Source organism: Dreissena polymorpha, chromosome 16 (genome assembly GCF_020536995.1).
Source record: "Dreissena polymorpha isolate Duluth1 chromosome 16, UMN_Dpol_1.0, whole genome shotgun sequence".
NCBI classification, from domain to species: Eukaryota; Metazoa; Mollusca; class Bivalvia; order Myida; family Dreissenidae; genus Dreissena; species Dreissena polymorpha.
Genome location: NC_068370.1, coordinates 24,833,101 through 24,849,301, shown reverse-complemented (window position 1 = coordinate 24,849,301; position 16,201 = coordinate 24,833,101). Strand labels below are relative to the sequence as shown.

The following is a 16,201-nucleotide window of genomic DNA, read 5'->3' as shown; positions in this document are numbered from 1 at the left end:
CGCGTACACGGGATGCTCGCTAAGATGAGACTTCCTTTAAATGAAAACTACCAAAAGCGGAAAGTGTCGTCCTCGATTACAATATGCGGACTGCATAGACTTATATGGGAAGACACTATAAGAACATGCATTAAGCCCTGTTTTCCCAGAGAGAGGCATACATTTTTCATTCAACACCAGTGTTTTACACGAGCTATGTTCCGCCGACAACCATTTTTGGATCAACAGTAGTATAAACTAACGTCGTGAATGTCACGTTTTTTTTTGCATTCAAATAACATGTTAAAATATAATTCACTCATTCACATGCACCGTGAAATTAGTTATGTTATGCATGCAAATAGTATGATAAGTGAAATTGATCCCGATTTGAAACTGTGGATTTTGTAATCACAATGTTGCCGCGTTTCCATGCGATTTATGGCCATGATATGAGTCGCGTTCGGAGAAAACTGGGCATAATCCATATGCGTAAAGTGTCGTCCCAGATTAGCCTGTACAGTCCGCACAGGCTAATCGGGGACGACACCATCCGACTTGACTGGATTTTTGTGTAGAAGAGAATTCCTTGAAACTAAAAATACCGTAAAAGCGGAAATTGTCGTCCCTGATTAGCCTGTGCAGACTGCACAGGCTAATCTGTTACGACACTTTACGCACATGTATTATGCCAGTTTTCTCAGAACGCGACTCATATATAGGTTGGCTGGTATTGATTTGGATAAATACTAGCACAAACGTATTGCTTTCTTGTTTATATTTCTGGAGTTTCATTATAAACATGTTATGTCTTTTATAAAATGAACATCGATCTGGAAAAACTCTACGTAATGCATTTTCGTCCCAGATTAGCCTGTGTCTACTGTGAGTACACAGCCTTATCAGGGAGTTCACTCACATGCATTTAAGCCAATTGGATTAATCGTGTAGTGTCGAAATGTTAGCACCATACATAATTAAACGTCTTAAAGTATAACAAGTACAGAAAAGTATGTTTTTTATCAATATACAATACAAACCGTATACACGTGTAAGTATGAACATAAATAAATGTTTTAGTCTTGCGTTTTATGTACTACTTTGTAAGCATCAATAACGATGAACTCTGTCATATGATCGTAATTGTTGTGACATCCCTCTGGTTTTAATAAAATGTCGAAGTTTTTGAAGAGCGATACAAATGGATATATTTGATGTTTCTGTGTTTACAATGCATACAGTTGTCTGAAAACATATTTGCTTGTTTTGATGTTTTATTTCAAAACGCAGATAAGAAATATGGTAAGGTTATAATGATTCCCCACTAATTTCGCTGCTAAATTAAATCTACGGGCGAAGATTTGGTCTCTCAGAAATGTTAAGTCGCATCCTCACTTTCGAAGGCTTCGAAAGAAACCTGAATTATTGGCTACGTGTTAGTCTGTGCTAAAGGTTTCGTATTTTGAAAATATTAGAATTTGAACTTACTAGTAATACATTTTTTGCAGGTAAGTGGCTGCCTCATATGCATGTTAAATCTTGCTCTGACTTTTACGTGATTTAAAATAATTCTTAAATTAATAGCCGACATAATAAAGAACAAAATTAATCATACTTTCCTAAGCATAATATATATTTGTTCATCAATAAATACATACTTTATCAGGTCAGAGAAGAAAAAGGAGGTGGTGGATTAGAGACTGGCTTTTAAGACGACCCGGCTCTTGGTTTTGGATGGAGGAGGTAGACTCTTCCCCAGACACGACTGATTCCATTATTTCTGTTATGCGCTGTTGCTGCCGCTTGCATGTTCTCTTTTTGGGAGGCATTCTGTGTATGACAATACAAGATGCTGTGGGCGCAATGTTCAATCGTAGTTCGTTCTTTCCTGTCCGTACCAGTCCGTCGCAATTCTCACTGCTTCGTAGCGGACCGTTCTAGTTCGTACTTACCCGTACTAGACCGGATCCGTAGTTAGATCGAACCGATTCGTGGCGCTCCGTGCTCAATCGCGTCGATCAGTAGCAGTCGGTACATTTCCTTGTTCGTTTTCCAACATTTTGATGGTAGATTCGTTGTGCTCCGTACTGAAATCGTAGCGGCCTACGAATTATGACAATTTCGTAGTCATTCGTAGCCGATTGAATCGTAGCTCATTCGAAGCCCTGATTCGTGAAAGTGTGACCGAGGCATTAGGCAGACGGACTCGTCCCCTCAATTTACGCATATGCACTAAGAGCGGTTTTCTCTGAAACGGAACGCAGTCTGCAAATATTAAGAAAATAAATTATACGAAAAGAGAAACAAAACGTATATGTGCTCAATGTTATCCATTTTCTATGCATATTAACGCTAATACGTGCATGTGGTGTCACGCTAGGTTACGTTATTTGTGGCGCACTTTGTTCGAGTAGAAATAACAGAGTTAAAAATGCATTGCATTTGTTTTGTTGTTGATATTGTAGTTGTTGTGAGTGTTCTTTTATCGTAACTATTCTTTATATAAGGGGTAGAAAAATGCAGAAAACACGAATATATTCGTAGCAACTATTTTAACCGTAATAAACCGATATTGGGAACTCACCGGACATATCGTTTTAAAAATCTCTTCGAATTAATACCGGGTATATGTGCGCATGCATTTTAAATGCGTTAAAATCTGTGCGCTAAAGTACGAATTGTGCAAGAAACAGATACACTGTATGGTTAACAAAACTAACTTAATGATGTTCACAAAGAGCATTTGAAAATTAAAAATCAAAGTTAAATACTTATAAATGTATTAATCAACGTTATCTTAAATCTTCTTTCAGTTTGTCAATATAATTCGCATTATTCCACTGGTATCGGAGTTGGATATTGCTTGATCAGAACAATATTGTTCACTTCGTAGTGAAATCGACTTGCACCTTGAATTTCAATTTCCGTTTAGATCTTAGGGCCTAAATCAATTGAAAAAATAAATCATTACCATATGCATTAGCGTTTTTTCCCATTGGAATACACCGGAATACGAACAATTTAATGAAGGTGTATTAGGTGCACTATAATTACTGGTGTAAATTGTTTAGCTGTTACAGTAGTAATTCAAGTCAATATCAAAACATTAATCGTGGGTAGAGTACATTGCAATTTATGTTTAGCATTCACTGCCAATGGTTTTAAAATGAAAATGGACAAAGTATGAACGATTCAGCATACAATTTAACGTTAAATAAAATAGTTGATCGCCTTGATCAGTATATTTATAATTGATAAAGCATATGTATTCCTACCGAGAATTATTTGCATTTATTTTTCAAAATACTTTCATTTACAATCCCAATATAGGTCAATATGACACTTCGAGCGTGTTCTGATTTTTTGATTAAGTATAAACATTGACCTTAGTAAATATATTGATTTAAAATTGAACGCGAGGTTTGAATGATCTTTTATTGTTTTACATGAAATAGTATACGTTTGCGATTTGCTTGAAATATTTTCTCTTTAAATTTGGCCATTAACTTAAATTTATTTGAGTGTACATTCAAATAATCCGGTATGTTAAGAAATGGCTCATATCGCATACGATATTTTAAAATAAATCTGCTATCCGATACATGTTGTATCGTGCATGATGGAATTCCCAGATAAATTCCCAACACACGATCTTAATGTCAAGAAAAGGGTTTACATTCATCAATATGGGTATTGTTGGTTTTTAGTATGAGTTAGATTGATTATTAAATCATATCACATTTGCGAGCTACCCAGGCTAATCTGGGACGACACTTTTCTCACACTTGCCAAGTTTTCCAAGAACGAAGTTCATCGGTATAACACAGTCATAGAGACAACGCTTAAACAGTTTGTTCCAATAATGTATGTACTCCTAACAATCGCTTGAAATGTCCTCTCTGGTCTTCCTAGCCCTGCAGAATAAACATATATGTATTCCGTACTTAAACACTGTTATCTTTTGTATATGTATTGATTGATATATCGCAGGCAAGTTTGTCTTACATTTAAACTGGGAAGTCATATTGCTGCAGATACATTAATCATAACATCATTTCTTAACAGATTAATAATGTGTTAATATTCTTTTTATCATAAAATAATAAATTTTTAGCGCAAGTGGCTTTGATATCCAATACTTTGACGATTTATATACATAAAGAGTCTGATTTCAATCTGCCGAACACCTTATAACACATAAATAAATATTAATTTGCACAAAAATCACCCATCAAACACATAAATGGTGGTGTTAAATACATGGGCATTCAATATGTTATCTTTAATGTCAATATGATATTTTGTTCGTCTATTCATATATTTAAAAGTCATACAGACATCGATGAGGTTGGATGGTTGTTTAAAAAAGCTTTTCAATCTAAGAATGCAATAAAAATTTCAACTAAAAGAGTACCTCTAAACCAAGTTGAATACATTCAATAGACGATAACGTTTTTTTTTGTTTATTTGCTATTGACAATGATGATTATGTATGTGTATTTTTATCGGGAACCAACCATTAACCATGGTATAGAATGAATATTAAATTTGTCGCAATCGTGGTCAATATGACATTGTTGATGTACGGTAATATAGTTATATCGATAAGTATAATTTATAGTTCAATTAAATGAATCGATTTAAACTCGGCTGTTTAGATTTTAAGTTAAAATTGAATTGAATATTCGATTTTTACATTCAATAAAAAATTTATCAATATTTGAAAAATATAAACACAACAGAACCATCTTATAGGCCAAATCAACGGGTAATATTTATATTAAAGGTCAGTCAAATCTGTTGTATATATTACACAAGTTCTGAGTTTAAGTCATATTTGGATGACATAATATCCAAACACATACCGAAATGCCGAGAAATTAACATAAAGATCGTCAGTGGTTACTAGACCTCTTTACTGGATACCGAATTCCATAAACATCGTATAATGGTAATGTTTTTTGCTTGTTCAGACATTTTGATGTTTTTTTAACTTTGGAAGGTCTTTCACTAGGTTTAAGCCCATATTGTGTTGTTCATAGCCGTTCTAAGGCAGTGAAATTAATAAACTAATCATTTGGTGATTATCTGTTATTTAATTGCTATGGAGGCCATTGTTTTCTTTCCATTTTAAGTGATTATTGCTGAGCTTAGCGTGGGATATATTATGCAGTGAAAACTCCATGTGACTCTAGACAGCTTCAATAATCTATTATGTTTTATGGCGTGTTGTATGTACAGTCTTATATTTTGAAAGGATAATGTATTTGGACTTTCGATACTTCTATATACTTTTTTATCTTACAACCTAAGAGCAAACATCTATAAATAATTCCCAATTGTGCACAACTAGTAGGTGTTGAAACCCTTTTTTTTGTAAATACAAGTACATTTGTTGTACATGTTTTTAGAAAATGTCCCTTCCATAGAAGATATGGGTACATTTTAAAATGTAGACTGAATAAAAGGTATTACTTTAATACAACTTGATAATTAAAAATATATTATGTAGTGCAGCTTAATTCAAATTTAAACCGTATTTGTATTGTTGAACGTTCAATAATGATCTTTCTTGAATAATCTCGCTCATGTATTCAGCCGTAATAACATGTTTAAATCATCATATACATAATATATCGTACCTTAATTGCTCCTTTGTATGATTATCAGTTCAAATCTCGCCATCTTTAACGCTTGAATACAGGTAAATATTAGTTTAAATCAATCACCGTAAATGTATTCTGATTTGCATCAACATCGCATTAACTTCGTAATTAATAACACCAGTTAAGCATTTGATATATAAATATACCTTGCTATTATTATGAGAGGACACACAAAGCCTTAAAGACAAAATTCATAACGGATATTAAATTCACGCTTTATTACCCTATTACGTTATATGAAGTCATAATTTATTTTAGTGGCTGAACATTAATACGGAATCACCCGATTATTAACTTTGTTTCAATTAAAGAATATGTAAAATGAAAAAAGGCAAAACAAAACTCACACGCCAACATAAGAGGCTTTAAATAAAAAGGCTTAAGAATGCGAAGACTGGCATCAGCTTAAAACGCGTTTACAGCAGGTATTTAGTAAAAGTTAATGTTAAATAAATACAATTGTAATTCCAAGAAAGGTACAGATACACAAATAAAGCACATCATGACTTGTAAAAAAAATGAAACTAAATGACTGAGACTATATGAACAATACATGACTCTACAGCATTATTATAGTAATCTAAATTTTGACGCACTGATGTGACACAAACTTGATAGTTTGGCAAGTGTAGGGAATGCTTAAAAGTATACATAAAATAGTGCACCATTCTTTGAGACTCTTATGGGTATGCCGAGTACTCAATAAAAATAAACTATGCTTAATCGGTATCTAAATGGCTGCTTGCAATTCGGAGTAAACATATTTATTGACATAACCTTACAGCACATATCCCGACGAAACATTCATATTGCGTGTATCGGGCTTGAACTTTGTGTAACATACGGAGACGCGCTGTATTTAAGGGAGCACAGCAATATGTCACCACGAAATTTCGTCTTTATACGTGTCGATATAACATGGATACCGTGTTCATATTAGTAGGCAACATTGTTAAATTGAGAGTAAAACATGTTGCAATATCATATTTAAATTCATAGTAAGGGGCACATTTGATAAGCAATAAAGAGCATACTATAATCAATTCGTCCGGGGATTTCTATGAAATACATTGGCACAATTTGAACACATGCAATGCGAGTACAAATGAGTTTTAATCTGGGAAAACTGGGTTAAATGTATTTGTGTCTTGTTCTGTGAAAGCTGGTCATAATGCATGTGCGTAAAGTGTCGTCCCAGATTAGCCTGTGCAGTCCGCCCAGGCTAATCAGGGACGACACTTTCCGCCTTAACTTGATTTTCGGTAAGGAGGGACTTCCTTAAAACTAAAAATACCATTAAAGCTGAAAGTGTCGTCCCTGATTAGCCTGTGCGGACTGCACAGGCTAACCTGGGACGACACTTTACGCACATGAATAAAGCCCAGTTTTCTCAGAACAAGACACATTTGCATACTGTGTCATCCTAGATAAGCCTGTGTTCATGATATAATAGCATTGCCTTCCTTTTCTAATGCTACCATATCCCGTTATCAATGACTGCTCTACCAAAAGTAAATTCCAAATCAATTAATGTTAATTTAACCCTCTTTGAATCAAATCGAACATAAATAGAATTTTGATATGCATACAAAATATGATAAATATTAGGTTTACATTTTGTAAGCCTATTACTCATTATAATATATTATAATGTACTTAAGTTATTATTCAAAGTACCCACTAACGACAATCAAATGCGTAATTGAACTATTTTGGAAACTATTTTATTTTATCAATGTGAACTTTTTCGATGAAAATTGATTTCCTTTTTAAATTATGTATTGAATGATGTTTATATAATGATAGTTGTATATGATGATGTGTCTAGTAACTGTATGCTATACAAAAACTCTGATTTGCAGCATGATTATGTCATAAATATTTGAAGCTGGAACTGAAAATGTATGTGGCGAAACTTATTGTTTTTGCATTTTGATCAAGGATATTTTAGAAAAAAATTTCGTTGTCAATTTTTTACTTTTCTTCTAGCGTCATTTTTTTATACTGATTTATTACTTTTCAGGTCTATTTATTTTTTTATACTTCATATTGGTAATTTCTCCGGCTTTCTGTGGGGAGACAACAACATGTGTGTGCTTATATTTTCTTTATAACGCTTCTGATTTTCTTTGATGAATGCATACATTGAGTTTAAAGTTTAAACATATTTATCAGAGCTCGATTGTATCGCAAGCCTAAGACTTATTGAAACGCAATTGAGTCCACTTCATGGGTAGAACTAGTACTTGGTATCTTTGGGAGAGATCAAGAACGCTCCTATAGTGTGGATCTAACTCGTTACTTCCTGGCCGCTACTGTATCCACTGCGTCACTTGAACCGCATATATATGCCATTTATTTATAAATATATACTAAATATATCGCTTAATCAATAGAATGGTTCAAAAGAGTGAATTTTGTAATTAAATAATTATGAAAAATAAGGGGACAGTTTACGATTTTAAACCTGGAATGTCTGATAATCATTCATTAGTAGGTTACTGTTTCTTTAAGTTTTATTTCGAATCCTTATTATCATGACAAATTATTAATAAAAAAACAACAAATGCGAATAAACAACAATAAATCCAAATGAGTCTAAGAGTACTTACAGTATAACAACTCACAACAGATAACTTTCCTTTGTATGTCGTCTTGTATTAAAGTATCTGAGAATATCATTAACAAACTCGCAATAAGACAATTACCTGTTCGCCATATTCGTGCTGGTCAAGTTTTTAATAACACACACAGGCGATATTTCTTGCTTTACATCGATTTCGTTATCATAATAACGCGTTTAGGTTTCGAAATCTGCGTTTAGGTTTCAACAAATGCTCATAACTTCTATCAAAGCGTTTATAGGGGGCATATGTCATCCTATGGCGACAGCTCTTGTTAGCTCACCTGAGCACAACGTGCTCATGGTGAGCTTTTGTGATCGCCTTTTGTCCGTCGTGCGTTGTGCGGCGTCAACATTTGCCTTGTTAACTCTCTAGAGGCCACATTTTTTCTCAAATATTCATGAAATTTGGTCAGAAGATTGGTCTTAATGATATCTAGAATGAGTTCGAAAATGGTTATGTTTGCTTGAAAAACATGGCTGCCAAGGAGCGGGGCATTTTTCCTTATATGGCTTTAATAAAATCTTGTTAACACTCTAGAGGCCACATTTATTGTCTGATCTTCATGTAACTTGGTCAGAAGATTCATCCCAATAATGTCTTGGACGAGTTTGAAAATGATGCCGGTTGGTTGAAAAACATGGCCGCCAGGGGGCGGGGCATTTTTCCTTATATGGCTATTGTAAAACCTTGTTAACACTCTAGAGGCCACATTTATTTTCCGATCTTCATGAAACTTGCTCAGAAGATGTGTCACAATGATATCTTGGATGAGTTAAAAAATGGTAACCTTTGCTTGAAAAACATGGCTGCCAAGGGGCGGGCATTTTTTCCTTATATGGCTATATATTATGCTATAGTAAAATCTTGTTAACACTCTAGAGGCCACATTTATAGTCCAATCTTCATGAAACTTGGTCAGACGATTCATCCCAATAATATCTTGGATGAGTTCGAAAATGATGCCGGTTGGTTGAACAACATGGCCGCCAGGGGGTGGGGCATTTTTCCTTATATGGCTACAGTAAAACCTTGTTAACACTCTAGAGGCAACATTTATTTTCCGATCTTCATGACACTTGGTCAGAAAATTTGTCCCAATGATATCTTGGATGAGTTCGAAAATATTAGCCTTTGCTTGAAAAACATGGCTGCCAAGGGGCGGGGCATTTTTCCTTATATGGCTATATATGCCTAATGGCTATAGTAAAATCTTGTTAACACTCTAGAGGCCACATTTATGGTCCGATCTTCATGAAACTCGGTAAGAAGATTCATCCCAATAATATCTTGGACAAGTATAAAAATGATGACGGTTGGTTGAAAAACATGGCCACCACGGGGGCGGGGCATTTTTCCATATATGGCTATAGTAAAACCTTGTTAACACTCTAGAGGTCACATTTATTTTCCGATCATCATGAAACTTAGTCAGAAGATTTGCCCCAATGATATCTTGGATGAGTTCGAAAATGGTTTTGGTTACTTTAAAAACACGGCCACCAGGGGCGGGGCATTTTTCCTTATATGGCTATATATGGCTATAGTAAAACCTGGTTAACACTCTAGAGACCGCATTTATTGTCCAATCTTCATGAAATTTGTTCAGAAGATTGGTCTCAATGATATCTTGGATGAATTCAAAAATAATTATGTTTTCTTGAAAAACATGACTTCCAAGGGGCGGGGCATTTTTACTTATATGGCTATGGTAAAATTTTGTTAACACTCTAGAGGCCACATTTACGGTCCTATCTTCATGAAACTTGGTCAGAAGATTTATCTTGGATGAGTTCAAAAATGATGCCGGTTGGTTGAAAAACATGGCTGCCAGGGGGCGGGGCATTTTTCCTTATATGGCTATAGTAAAACCTTGTTAACACTCTAGAGGCCACATTATTTTCGGATCTTCATAAAACTTGGTCAGAAGATTTGTCCCAATCATATCTTGTTATCTCAGGTGAGCGACTTTGGGCCTTTCAGGCCCTCTTGTTTTGAGAAAACATTAAATTTTGCACGTAATCTTTTTTATGAATCTTTTTTGTATTAATTTGCGCTATGAGACATGTGTCAACTGGAAATGGTAAAGATGTTAAACTCATGCAGGTGCGGGAAACGTAATATTACATTTCCTGTCTACAGCTGTATAGATGAGGCTAGATAACACTTACAATATCCGTTCAGTGTTATAGGTTTATAGGAAAAGCCACCAGTATTCGGCGGTAAAAAATGCAAATCAAGGGCTCTGACTATTCCATCAGTAAAAAAGTTATGTGGGATGTACAGGAAATCATCATGGGCGTATGTCTCTGATGTTAACCTTTCTTTGTTAAATATTACAAATATATATGCACAGTTTTCAACCTTGATCTATGATATCTAACTTAATTTAACAATATTAGCATCTGGGTTTGGGGGTATTCTTTGTCGCTGTAGTGACAATCCTAGTTTTTTCCAGGTGACTGGAGAGCTGTCAAACAATGGACAGCCAATGCGTCGCTTTATGCAGACCTTTGTACTGGCCCCACAGTCTCCAAAGAAGTATTATGTGCACAATGACATCTTCCGTTACCAGAATGAGGTTTTCCATGATAATGACACGGACATTGAGAATATTGAAGACGCACTTGGTAAGCATAAGACATGTTTGAGATGTATTATGTAACCTATCTATTTGTGTTGACATTCAGGTCTCAGTGTTTTTTCATTCAAATTTGGGTCTGGTTGAGGGGCTTCACAATGAATAAAGTATGTATATTTCCCAAATGGGAACTAAAAATTCAAAATGGAAGGTTTCCAATTTAATTTTAATATGTGCATATATTTTTAATTCTTAACATGTTGTTCATCTCTTATCAAGATCTATAAGTTAAACCCTAGTAAAATGCATAATTGAAATTACTTTTATTCTCAATTTTGAAGTAATGTTAGCAAAAAATACATACTAATTTTCCAATTTAAGTCAAACCGACGCGATTCTTCCCATTCCTCAGGTACCCCATCCCATTCCCACAATAGTGAAAAATACTGGGTCTTTTTCATGACATTATTGGAACCAAATTTAAGGTCCGTTTTGCCTTTTCCTTATTTTAGTTGACTATTACTTTTTTAGGTTTAACTTAAAAATTAATATTTTTGCACAAAATCATACAAGATATTGGCAAATGTAATGTTTATCATCACTAACATTCAAGAAACCCAATTGGATGCATTTCATTTCAAAATGTAAGTATACCTGGGTGTATAATAGAAATCATTGATAATAAATGTATGTATTAGGATTTTACACAGTTCCAGAAAATTCCATATTTCACATTACAATTGAATCATTGAAATGAAATCTATTATGATTTTATTTCTATTTATGTCACATGCTATAGTCTTCAAGGTTGGTCATTTCACTCAGTGCTTGGACATATGTACCTATTTCTTGCAGATTCTGAGGGTGAGATAGTGGATGGTGGTGCCCAGACTGAGCTTATCCAGGATACCCAACAGTTCTATGACAACCATGCTCCTCTAAGGTAATAACATCAATGTTTTTATGAAGCCAAATGTGCATAATTATATTGATGACTTTGTTGCAAATACTAATTGGATTGAATTTATACAATGTTCCAGCAAAGATATAGCCAGAATATACAACAAAAAAGTACAAATCTCATGGCGTGATTTATGCGGATATGATGAGATGCTAGTCTCCACATGTCATTTGATGTTATATCTTACGTAAAGTCCATGTTAAAAAAGAAACTATGTTTGCTCTTTTCATTTTGTTCATAATCTTAAAAATGACACTGCAGCACTTCAAAAAAGGCTTGGATAGAACACTATTATTTTACAATATATCCATCTTTTACATCATTCTTCCACTTGCCTGTATAGGGCAGGACTGGCATAAGAATTTCCACATCCAGAATTTAACATATTGATGATATAAATCACCTGTTATTGCAGCAATGGCACGGGTCTTCTTGAAGAGGAGCAGGTGGAGACACCATCCAGCCCCAAGTCTGAGCCCGAGGAAGTGGATGATGTGAAAGAGGATGTGGCCCCCTATGACACGGAGGTCCACAAGGAGGAACCCAAACTGGAAACTGTGCACCTGGAGGAGGAGCCACAGCACATCCATGGTATTCATAGTCAGATAGGGAGTATCTTCAAACATTAGCAGGGCTCTGTGAATTAAATTTGTCTGATCAGTACAATGTGTATTTTTATGCCCCCGAAGGAAGGCATATAGTGATCGGACCGTCCGTCCGTCTGTCTGTCTTTCCGTCACACTTTGCATTTAGGTTTCGCATTTAGGTTTGGAAATATGCTCATAACTTCTATGTCGCTTCAGATAGCAACTTGCTATATATTTTTGGCATGCATGTGTATCTCATGGAGCTGCACATTTTGAGTGATGAAAGGTCAAGGTCATCCTTCAAGGTCAAAGGTCAAATATATGGCTTCAAAGCGGCGCAGAAGGGGACATTGTGCTTCTGACAAACACATCTCTTGTTTTCGTTGTTTTGCTTTACATTAATTGTATGGTTATCATATGTTTTCTAATTAAGCAAGAGTAGAAGACTAAAAAAAAATCTTATCTTTAAAAAAGAATATCGATCAAATGCTGTTTTGTTTGAATATTTTCATACATTTAAACTAATAATATTTAATATATTATTGGCTTTGCTTACATTAGAAGTTGAGGTGTGTGTTTTTTTATTGAAAATGCTTGCTATTGCTATAAGATGCAGAAAAAATGCACAAAACTGTGCATGATTGATGTGTTAAAAATTTATCAACAATGGCAAAGACTGATGTTGAGAATTCTGACCGTTCAAATGTAAACAACTTTGTACTTTACGTACATTGTAAATGGTTTTCATATCTTTGTGTGTATCATTTTAATGGCGATGTTTTTATGCCCCCGGTAGGGTGGCATATAGCAATTGAACTGTCGGTCAGTCAGTATGTCAGTCCGTCCGTCCGTCCGAAAACTTTAATGGTCATAACTGTTTTAATATTTAACATAGCAACTTAATATTTGGCATGCATGTGCATCTCATTGAGCTGCACATTTTGAGTTGTGAAAGGTGAAGGTCAAGGTCATCCTTCGCGGTCAAATGTTTAATATATGGCGTCTGTCCGTCCGTCCGAAAACTTTAACATAGGCCATAACTTTTTCACTATTGAAGATAGCAACTTGATATTTGGCATGCATGTGTATCTCCTAGAGCTGAACATTTTGAGTGGTGAAAAGTGAAGTTCAAGGTCATCCTTCACGGTCAAATGTAAAATATTCCGTCCGTTTGAAAACTTTAACGTTGGCAATAACTTTTTAAATATTGAAGATAGCAACTTGATATTTGGCATGCATTTGTATCTCCTGGAGCTGAACATTTTGAGTGGTGAAAGGTGAAGGTCAAGGTCATTCTTCGAGGTCAAATGTCAAATATTCCATCCGTCCGAAAACTTTAACATAGGCCATAACTTTTTTAATATTGAAGATAGCAACTTGATATTTGGCATGCGTGTGTATCTCATTGAGCTGCACATTTTGAGTGTTGAAAGGTGAACGTCAAAGTCATCCTTCAAGGTCAAATGTCAAATATATGGCGTCTGTCCGTCCGTCCAAAAACTTGAACATTGGCCATCACTTTTTAAATACTGAAGATAGCAACTTGATATTTGGCATGCGTGTGTATCTCATAAAGCTTCACATTTTGAGTGGTGAAATTTCAAGGTCAAGTTCATCCTTAAAGGTCAAAGGTCAAATTTTGCAATATTGAAGATAGCAACTTGATATTTGGCATGCATGCGTATCTCATGGAGCTGCACATTTTGAGTGGTGAAAGGTCAAGGTCATCCTTCAAGGTCAAAGGTCAAATATATGGCTTCAAAGCGTTTCTGACAAACACATCTCTTGTTATATTTATTTTTAGCTCAGCTGTTTTCTGAGGAGACCCGAGGTATTGTCACAGCCAGCTCGTCCTCTGCTGTCCGCGTCGTGCTAAAACTTAGACATTTGTCTCTAAAATCAAAGTGTTTCCACCTACAACTTTGAAACTTCACATGTAGATGCACCTTGATTAGTTCTACACACCACACTCATTTTTGGGTCACTAGGTCAAAGGTCAAGGTCACTGACCTCTAAAAACAAACAAATCTAACAAGCTTTCATTTATTGTCCCCTACCGGTTTCACCGGATGGGACTTATGGTTTGTGCTCTGTGTGTCTTTCAGTCCGTCAGTCTGTCACACTTTTCCGGATTCTGCGATAACTAAAAGTTCTAAATATTTTTTCATGAAACTTTAAACATGGATAGATGGCAATATGGACATTATGCAGGTCATTTCATGTTGTTCCTACGTCAAAAATTCTGGTTGCTATGGCAACAAATAATTTTTTTAAATCTGACAATGGTGGAGCCGGTAGGAAACTTTATTGCTTGGCAATAGTCGTGTTCAAAACTGCACCCGCAGCCGAGTGTTGGCATCCGTTATGCTGGCTTTTGTTTTACACTTCTGTTGTACAAGTCTGATATAAGAAGTAAATGTGCAGTCTTTACTGAAAAAGTGTATAAATTAATGAATTTGAGAATACTCTCTAAAGCTATGATGTTTGTAATTTGCGTCAGATAACAAGTAAGGTGACAGTTGCCTTCTGTCATATGCCTTCTTGTTTAACTGATGAAGACATTTTTACTGAGCTATCGTATTTAAAAACTTTTATATAGATTTTATACCCCACAAACAATGTTTTAGAGGGGATAAAGCAAGTTTGTTGGATGGCATTGTCAATGGGTGTGTCACTCTGCCTGTCTGCAAAGTATATCAAAATGTTTGTGTAGTGAACCACTTCCATATTTTTAAGCGATTGAATTGTAACTTGAAAAATGTCATGGCTATGGAGTGTTAATATACAAGACCTTTTGATCCTACCAATGATTAAGTGGTGCAGGGGTATATTATGTTACATTTGTGACAAAGCTCTAGTTGTTACTGCTGTGATGTTAGTAATTTGCATCAGATGACAAGTTAGGTGACAGTTGCCTTCTGTTATATGCCTTCCTCTCTAAATGATGACGAGATTTAACTGAGCTGAAATCTAATTAAAAACTTTATTCTTTTTGTGTACATTGTAAACAGTTTTCATTTCTTTGTGAATCCTTTTAAAGATAATGTTCCCAAATGTGTGTACATTTCTGTTGTACAGGTATGATGTAAGACATACATTTGCTGTTTTTTTTTCGGATGAGTATATATAACTGCTTTTAGTTTACCCTCTTAAGCAATGATGTTTGTAATTTGCGTCAGATAGCAAGTAAGGTGACGGTTGCCTGCTGTCATATGCCTTCTTGTTTAACTGATGATGAATATGTTCTGAGCTTACTGTTATTCTGCATCTTACGAACAATTAATAAAAAAAGCATAAATTATACTGAGCTGACGATCAGCCTTTATATTTATTGCTGCAATGATGTTTGTTATCCGCGTCAGAAGGTATGTTAGGTGACAGTTGCCTGCTGTCTTATATGCCTTCTTGTTATGCTCCCCCAAAATTTATTTTGGGGGGAGCATATAGTCGCCGCTTCGTCTGTCCGTGCGTGTGTGTGTCTGTCCGTCCGTCCATGCACAATTTTTGTCCGGGCTATTTCTCAGCAACTAATGACTGGAATTCAATGAAACTTTATGGGAAACTTCACTACCAAGAGGAGATGTGCATATTATCAGCGGGTTCTGGTCGGATGATTTTTCACAGATTTATGGCCCGTTGAAATTTTATATAAAAAAATGATTGTCCCCCTCCCCAAATGTTGTGCCCTCAAGACGTTTCCTTTTATCTGAATATATAGTGCAATATTGTGACTCAAAAAACTTTGAGGAGCATCACCCGTCTCCGACGGTTTCTTGTTTCACTGGTGTATATGTTGTCTTCAA

The 16,201-nt window shown here is 35.2% G+C and overlaps 1 protein-coding gene and 2 non-coding genes across 3 annotated transcripts; all 3 read left to right on the top strand.

Moving 5' to 3' along the window:
- Positions 1–10,725: 10,725 nt before the first annotated feature.
- Positions 10,726–12,455, top strand: LOC127862264 (ras GTPase-activating protein-binding protein 2-like). The gene is made up of 3 exons (XM_052401331.1): positions 10,726–10,899; positions 11,706–11,793; positions 12,227–12,455. Exons 1-3 carry the CDS (start codon positions 10,761–10,763, stop codon positions 12,438–12,440), a joined length of 441 nt encoding a protein of 146 aa, XP_052257291.1. The 5' UTR covers positions 10,726–10,760; the 3' UTR covers positions 12,441–12,455.
- Positions 12,456–14,871: 2,416 nt separating this feature from the next.
- On the top strand, positions 14,872–14,972 carry LOC127863042 (small nucleolar RNA SNORD16). Its single transcript, XR_008040908.1, has one exon. It is a non-coding gene; the product is annotated as a small nucleolar RNA SNORD16 (small nucleolar RNA).
- Positions 14,973–15,550: 578 nt separating this feature from the next.
- LOC127863041 (small nucleolar RNA SNORD16) lies at positions 15,551–15,650 on the top strand. Its single transcript, XR_008040907.1, has one exon. It is a non-coding gene; the product is annotated as a small nucleolar RNA SNORD16 (small nucleolar RNA).
- The last annotated feature ends 551 nt before the right edge of the window (positions 15,651–16,201 follow it).